Source organism: Sesamum indicum, linkage group LG10 (genome assembly GCF_000512975.1).
Source record: "Sesamum indicum cultivar Zhongzhi No. 13 linkage group LG10, S_indicum_v1.0, whole genome shotgun sequence".
In the NCBI taxonomy this organism is placed as follows: Eukaryota; Viridiplantae; Streptophyta; class Magnoliopsida; order Lamiales; family Pedaliaceae; genus Sesamum; species Sesamum indicum.
The window spans coordinates 16,581,691-16,589,929 of record NC_026154.1 but is presented as its reverse complement, the minus strand read 5'-3'; the positions used below and the strand labels follow the sequence as shown (position 1 = coordinate 16,589,929).

Here is an 8,239-nt window from a genome sequence, read left to right as displayed (position 1 = left end):
TTTATATATAAATGGTGCATGTGAGAGTTATGTGTAGCATTTACAGAAAGAGCACTTAATTAGTTGAAACATCTTTTTCACGTTAATTTTAGTTAAATTCTATTTACATTTTTATATATTTAATCTGATTAGGCTCCGTTTAATTTGTGATATTAGTTATTTGAGTGTAAAAATTAATTTGTGATATTATATTTACTTAAATTCAATACAAAACAGTAATTAATTAATACCAAGCTTTTAAATTAAAAACGAACCTCCATAATATAAATTAAATATTTTATTTGAATGTAGTAACTGCTTAATTATACAACCTATGATGTAAGAATACGGTAAAACTTGTCCTACCTATGACTTCAGGCTAAAAAGCCTAAAATCCCCACTTCATGAACTCTAAAATTCGGCACGTTATGCAATTAATTTGCACCTAAAGTTGAATATTAAAACTTCAGATCTCACTGTAATTTATATTAAAATGCATAATTAAGAAAATAACAAAAATGTGTAATTTTCTTTTTTTGTTGCAGAACAATATGTATATAACTATTGAACATTAATACGGAAAATTGTAATTTTCATAGTGTAAGTACGAGTCAGTGGCACTTTTGATCCCATAGAATTTATTTGATAATGAAGAACAATACTTTTTAAAAAATGACATTTTCAGGACTTTTGTCACCAAAATTTAAAAATATGGACTTAAAATATTACGTGCATGTCAAGTGACATCTACAGATTGGGACATTTTCTAGCCAAATCTCCAACGATGAACGTCTTTAATGTGTTATTATTTTAAAATTATTGTCCCTCATTACTAAAATAAATTTGAATTGGACCAAAAATACCACCACTCATATTTACAGGACGGAAGTTGCACTTTCCCGACTTTAATATATTCTTCAATTATTAAAAACTTAGGGACCAAATTAAATATAAATTAGGGTAAATTACAACGACCTCCCTTGGGGTTCTGCATAATTACGAATACCCCTTATTGTTTGAAAAATTACAAATACTTTATAATATTTAATAAAATTATGTAATCTTTTGATGGATGTATGAAATTATCAACTTTACCCTTACAATATTTTTTTAAATTAAAAACTTATTAAAAAATAAAACGAGATGGATGGTAAAATTTTAAAAAATATCCACTTAGTCCATAAAAAAATAAAAAATTTAAAAAATAATTAAACTTATATTTTTTAATGCATAAGGGCATTTGGTCAGTTCACCACAAAAAATTAATGAAAACCTAATGGATTGGATTAATTGTTAGATGGCTGTTAAATTAAGGGGTATTGATAATTTTTCAAACAATGAGGGGGGATTCGTAATTATGCCAAACCTTAGGAAAGGTCATTGTACTTTATCTTACAAGTTAATTAATTAAGCGCAAGTTGATATTAAAAAAACCTTAATAATAAATGTGGGTGATTTCTTTCTTTTTTTCCCAACTGGACGTGGGATATATTGACATAATTCATTTACTCAAAATATTTAAAATAATAATTATTTTTCAAAAGTGGAGTCTTTATGAGAGAGGTGGTAAGTTGGTTTACAGATAGAGAGAAACCTCATTCAATGAAGATAATGGCTTTTCATAAGCTGTGCATGTGACCACAATTTTTGCTTGCTTAAACTTAAAAAAGAAGCTGCTTTTTTTTCTTTATTATTTTATTAAAATGAATTTTCTATTATAAATTATATTTTACTTTTTTATTCAATTTATGTCTATAAAAATAATATTATATATTTTATTTTAGAAATAATTTTATATACGAAATATGTGTATATTGAATAGAGTAGAAGATGAAATAGAGTTTATAATAAAAAAAAAAAATTAAATGCACCATTTTTTATTTTATTTTTTGAAGGGACCTAAGCTCATGTGATACCATTAAGTTTTATGTCGGTGTGATTATAGGTAGCAGAAGAGTGATCACTATAAATAATAACCTCTCCTAGCTTCAACTCATCATTCAAGAATCACACACGCAATTAAGCAGAAGCTGAAAAGCAGCTTCTGAATTCTGCAGCTTATTTGGTTGAAGGGCTGATCATCAGCAGGTCCCAATGAGGGTTCAATATTCCCTTAGTCGTCGAGGTTTCTTCTTGTTATCTTTATTGCTATTGGCAGTGAGCTTCTGCAGTGGAGATGACAAGACATTCGAGGTTGTCGGGACTGGCGAATGTGCTGATTGCAAGGAGAACAATTTTAAGACTAGTCACGCCGTTTCAGGTGCATTCGTACTTCACACACACGCATACTTATGTACATTCTTTTACAGTCATGTCGCATTACGTATTTGTTGTTTCTTCAAATGTTTCAATATTTTAGAATATTTATAATTTAGTTATTCATGCAACATATTTTTAAATAATTGTAATTGTTTGAGATTCGACATTTTAAAATGTATTTAAAAATTATTGTTTTTCTTAAAGAATAATATCGACGCATTTGGCCATGTAAAATACAAATATGGTAACATGTTAACTTGTTTATCCATTTTATATAGGGTTGCATGTAACCATCGACTGCAAGCTCCAGACTGGAGAGATCAAAAGGGTTGGAGATGGCGAGCTAGACGAAGAAGGCAAATTCAAGATTCCTCTCCCACATGAGATCATCCAGGACGAGCAAAAACTCAAGCACGAGTGCTATGCGCAGCTCCACAGTGCGGCTGCCGTCCCCTGCCCCGCCCACAATGGCTTGGATGCCTCCAAGATCGTGTTCAAGGACAAAAACACCTTTGGCCCGGCTAAGAACTTGCAATTTTCAACCGCATTATGCACTTCAAAATTCCTGTGGCCTTATTTCAAGTACCCTCCTCTCCCAAAAACCCATCCTTGGAAGAAGAAATTCCCAAAAATCAACTTCCCACCTCTCAAGAACTTTGGCCACCCTTGGCTTCACCATCCATTTCCACCACTCTACAAGCCTAAGCCACTTCCTCCACCAATTCCCATATACAAGCCGCCAGTTGTCAAGCCGCTTCCTCCACCTGTCCCCATTTACAAGCCCAAGCCACCAGTAGTCAAGCCGCTTCCTCCACCTGTCCCCATTTACAAGCCCAAGCCACCAGTAGTCAAGCCACTCCCTCCACCTGTTCCCATTTACAAGCCGAAGCCAAAGCCGCCAATTGTTAAGCCACTTCCTCCACCTGTTCCTATTTACAAGCCCAAGCCAAAGCCGCCAGTAGTTAAGCCACTCCCTCCACCCGTTCCCATTTATAAGCCGAAGCCAAAGCCACCAGTAGTCAAGCCACTTCCTCCACCTATCCCAATTTACAAGCCTAAACCCAAGCCGCTTCCTCCACCAGTTCCAATCTACAAGCCGCCAGTGGTGACTAAGCCACTGCCACCCCCAATTCCACTATATCCAATCCCACCCATTTTCCACAAGAAACCTTGTCCTCCACTCCCTAAGCTTCCACCTTTCCCCAAGATCCCTCCAAAGTACTTCCACCACCCCAAGTTTGGCTTCCCACCACTCCCACCTTCCATCCCTCACCCATGGCCATGAGCCAACAGATGCAATCATCTCTGTCGTTTTATCTATTTATGATTTGCTATTGCCAGAATAAAAAAAATTTATTTTATTTTTCTAATTTTAAGACAGAGAGCCATTGGGCAAAGAAGATGAAAAAGAAAAAGGTGTGAAAGAGAATTAATGTGAGTGAGAATAGGAAAAATGGATAGTATGTTTATTTGCTTATATGTTGTATGGGTTATTTGTTTGTGTCGATTGAGTGGAAATTCTTCAGATGTTTTGTATATTTTCATTCCAAGAAAGTACTCATCTACCTTTAGATCTTATATATATATACACACACATTAAACCTGAAAACATAATCAGTAAATTACATTACACGAGAAATTCTATTCAAATTGGGATTGATATTGAAATTGAACTAATTATATGGCAAGTACACTATATTTGCAGTGTGATTAGTGTATAGTTCAGAAAAATGAGTTCAACCAAACTTAATTTGAATAAGAATTTTTCATTTAATTGGATAATTTAATTATAATCTGGATGTCCCAAGTGATAAATACTGATGATTAATAAGAAAAACATATGCTGATTTACTTATGTATGATCAAACAATTTATACTTGAGAATGCCTGAATTTCTTTTTGCAAAATGACATTTCACACCATGTTTTTATTCAATATATATACACATATGATGCCTATAAAATTATACTTCTTTAATTAGGTATTAAAGAATGTAAATTTATAATTTACACATAAAATGTGTGTGTATATATATATATATATATATTTGTTGTATGTTTGAATTTGAAAAGTATAATTAAACTTTAAACTCAAATCTATTTTGAAAATGCTGCACAAGTAGTTAGAAAACTTGAAAATCTAATAGGGACACGTGAAAACAATATCAGAAAGGCTTTGATATATTGCCCTTCAATACCTAAGCTTAGCAAATGTCATAAGAGGAGGAAATATGAATGCCGTAAAATTGCTATGATCTTGTCGAGCTATATAATTTTACGTAAATCATTGATTAAGAGACGAATTTATAGTTATTATGAACCTGTATGTACTGGAGTTCAAATCGGGCCATATATGGCCAGGTCAAGTAAGTACGATCTAATTAAGAAATGCGCGAATATTTTGTATTTTTTGATATTATTTAAAAAGATAGGGGTATTTTATAAATTTCAAATACTATTATGTAGTAGGGAGCAGTAAGCAACATGATGGAGCGGGGCAGAACTTATAATATTGCATTGTATATAAGGCAGAAATTCTCTTGATATTAATAGAAACACGTGAAACGGCAGCTCAACGACTGTGATGGATACAACGACCGCATTGTCGATTGGGATCTCCTCATGGATTCCACCCACTTCAATATCTACCTGTACATCTACTACCAGATTATTTGCACCATTAATTTGTTTTTTTTTTAAATAAAAAATATTAATATTTGAACCATCCACCTACATGCATGATACCATGAAAATGAAATATTAAAAAAAATAAAAAATACATGTAGTTCTTTGCAACAAATAAAAAAGATAAATTATAATGAACTCTCATAAAATTTTACATAATTATAAATATTCTTTCATTATATAAAAAATTATCAATATTAATTCTATGATTTTAACAGTCATCTTACAACTTGCTCAATCTATTAGCCTCCATTAGCTTTTCATCCATATTTCATAGTGAATTGGTCAAAATATCATTGTTCTATAAATTATAATTTTATTTATTTATTTTTTTAAAAAAATATAGACTAAGTGGATATTTGTAATTTTTTTATTTTTTTATCTATCTCGTCTAACTTTTTATAATTATTTATTTAAAAAAAATACAACAAGAATAAAATACAATTCTAAACATCCATCAGGGACTACACAATTTCATCAATATCATTGAGGTACTTATAAAATTTAGATAATAAGAAAGTATTTATAATTATGCTAAATTTGAAAAGAGCTCGTGTAATTTACTGTCTCTCTTAAGGAAGAAGGAAAAAAACAAAAGCCTGTTCTGGTTTTGCAAAAGGGTTCCAAGTGGGCCTTGAAATGGGGCTGATGGAGTCTTTAAATTTGGTCCAATATTTGGGAAAACTAGTAAATGGGCCTATTATAATGGGCTGAATTTCAAGTGGGCTCAAGATCAGTAAGGCCCGACCCAGACGATTCCGAAATGGGAGAGAGACACGTGTTAGACGATGATGCCTTTCTCGTTCAATGATATTAGTTCTTCCACACCAATCCACAGACACACCCCCAAAGAGTAAGATCTAAAATCCAAACCAAACCAAACCCTAGCAGAAATTCGCAATTCTTTGAACGCGGAAGCGATTTGGGGTTGGCAAATATGGCTTCGACCTTCAGTGGGGATGAAACTGCTCCATTCTTCGGCTTCCTTGGCGCCGCTGCCGCCCTCGTCTTCTCCTGTAAATTCTTCGATCTCATCTTCGCATAAGCATTTTCGGCTCTAATTACTGTATTCTGTGGCGTCGATTTTATTCCCTGGACTTTCGTTAAATTACGGCGTATTATTTTTTATTTGCATCTCTCTTTTTTTCTTTTTTTTTTTATAATTTTGTTTTTTAATTTGATAAAATTTGAGACTGTATTTTTTTTTTGCTGAAGTTCTGATTCTCATACAGATATTTTGCTCTGATCTGGTTGATATTGGCAGATTTTTCTCAATTCGCGTGCGGTTTCTTTTTTTCTTAACTTTTTCTGATCTTGTTTTTGTTTTTGGGCTCTGATGTTGATGAACTGACTTGTGTTGTTTCAATGTATTGCGCTTTTTTGTGCTGAATTTCATAAGTTACCATTTTACGTCTGCAGTTGCTGATTTCATATACTCTCCTAATTTTTTCCCCGTCATCTGGATTATATGGAGTATCTTTTGCTGAATTTCCTTAAATCATACATCATTGTTTGTTCTACTGTTATTTTGTTGCATTGGTTCATTTATGGGTTATTTGTTGGGGTGGTGATGTGATTTGCTTGTTTTATAGGTATGGGTGCAGCTTATGGAACAGCAAAGAGTGGTGTAGGTGTGGCGTCGATGGGTGTGATGAGGCCAGAGCTGGTTATGAAGTCAATTGTGCCAGTGGTCATGGCTGGTGTGTTGGGTATTTACGGTTTGATTATTGCTGTAATTATCAGCACTGGCATTAATCCTAAAGCCAAGTCTTACTACCTTTTTGATGGTTATGCCCATCTCTCTTCTGGCCTTGCCTGTGGCCTTGCTGGGCTTGCTGCCGGGATGGCTATTGGTATTGTTGGAGATGCTGGTGTTAGGTATGATCGCTGATCATTTGATCTTTAAAGGTTGAAATTTGATTTGCTTAAGCATTCTTATGAGTTTTCAGTGGATTGGTGCTATCAGTTGGCTTTGTTATCAAAGTTACAGTATTACCTGTATTTATATGGACTTTAGATTTGAGTTTGAAATTATATTAGGTTTTACGCACTTGAATTATAGTTTTGTCTTGGTTTCCATATTTCTTTTTTTTTATATTAATCACAATGTTATTTGCAGGGCTAATGCACAGCAACCAAAACTATTTGTTGGAATGATCCTTATTCTCATTTTCGCTGAAGCTTTGGCGCTCTACGGTCTTATTGTTGGAATTATTTTGTCTTCACGAGCTGGCCAGTCCAGAGCTGACTAGGAAACAATCCGTTTGTTAAGTTTCATCAGAATATGTAGTGTCTCGGAGTTGGGACAGACATCAATTGTGGCAGGTTTGATTCACCATGTTGTACTACGATTATTCTTCACTGTTGGAAGTTATCTCTGTTTATTGTTTACCTTCACACTAGATCCTGGTACCTTGATGCTATTTGTAGAATCAGATTCTTTTCACCTAAATAAGAGCTGATAGAGCTATATATATGTTGGGTGTTACTCGATTTTGTGTATCTTGGAGTTGTGAAAAATGTAAAAGCCTCTGGCATCAAATCAATGTACTTCATTCTCAGCTTCACCATTTCATCATTTTGCAGTGAAATTGCTTGTAGGAGAGTAGCCATGGCATTGATGTTGTGATGCCAAATTTAGGAACTCTTGTGATCATAGCATGGAGAATGTGTTGGCTCCTTTGAAATTGAAAGCTTTGGGTATTTTTAACAATTTCTGCCTTTGTTGTGAGTTTGCAAGTTCCAATCTTGGTGACTGCTTTATAATCTTGGAATGCAAGCTTGGCTGTGGGGGTTTAGGCCTACAGTATCTTTGGCTTATTTAAAATATCTTATAAGTTCATAAGATTAATAAAAAAACTAATATTTGCAGAATCAAGAGTACTAATCTCTAATAGAGTCAAAGTATCGTACAAAATGTTGGACAGAATGTTCCGTGCTCGGTATCCCAACAGGCCTGACCCATTCTGAAGTTTCTGGGTTTAGCCTTTTGGTCCTATATCAAAGCTTTAAATTAATGTTAGTAACATGGTCATGCTAATTTCATTCATGGAGGAAATTTAACATGTGATTTCACTAATCAAAAGGTTGTTCAGCCGATGGACAACTACAAAATTGATTCTAAGTGCTCACCATTTTCTTGAATTCTTTAGTTGCCTGTAGAGTACGGGGTCCAAGCCGGAGCCATACTGATCAGAATTTTCTGACCCTTTGCATTGTAGGAAAGAAACCTATCTTTGGTTTCTCGAAAGGCGTTTCTCAAAAAAAGCTTAAGATGTGTGTAGGAGTGCGCCGCCTGGTAAATTAGTTTGTTTGGG

General features: G+C 33.9%; 2 protein-coding genes across 2 annotated transcripts; both read left to right on the top strand.

Annotated features, from left to right (window-relative positions):
- LOC105172935 (proline-rich protein 4-like) lies at positions 1,961-3,776 on the top strand. Its single transcript, XM_011094558.2, has 2 exons — positions 1,961-2,239; positions 2,517-3,776. The coding sequence occupies exons 1-2, from the start codon at positions 2,074-2,076 to the stop codon at positions 3,521-3,523; spliced, it is 1,173 nt and encodes a 390-aa protein (XP_011092860.1). The 5' UTR covers positions 1,961-2,073; the 3' UTR covers positions 3,524-3,776.
- Positions 5,750-7,630, top strand: LOC105172934 (V-type proton ATPase 16 kDa proteolipid subunit). The gene is made up of 3 exons (XM_011094557.2): positions 5,750-5,938; positions 6,515-6,800; positions 7,042-7,630. The coding sequence occupies exons 1-3, from the start codon at positions 5,860-5,862 to the stop codon at positions 7,172-7,174; spliced, it is 498 nt and encodes a 165-aa protein (XP_011092859.1). The 5' UTR covers positions 5,750-5,859; the 3' UTR covers positions 7,175-7,630.

Coding starts and splice junctions, on each gene's coding strand:
- LOC105172935 (XM_011094558.2), top strand. CDS start 2,074: ATGAGGGTTCAATATTCCCTTAGTCGTCGAGGTTTCTTCTTGTTATCT. Junction 2,240..2,516: donor GACTAGTCACGCCGTTTCAG/GTGCATTCGTAC, acceptor CATTTTATATAG/GGTTGCATGTAACCATCGAC.
- LOC105172934 (XM_011094557.2), top strand. CDS start 5,860: ATGGCTTCGACCTTCAGTGGGGATGAAACTGCTCCATTCTTCGGCTTC. Junction 5,939..6,514: donor TGCCGCCCTCGTCTTCTCCT/GTAAATTCTTCG, acceptor CTTGTTTTATAG/GTATGGGTGCAGCTTATGGA. Junction 6,801..7,041: donor GTTGGAGATGCTGGTGTTAG/GTATGATCGCTG, acceptor TGTTATTTGCAG/GGCTAATGCACAGCAACCAA.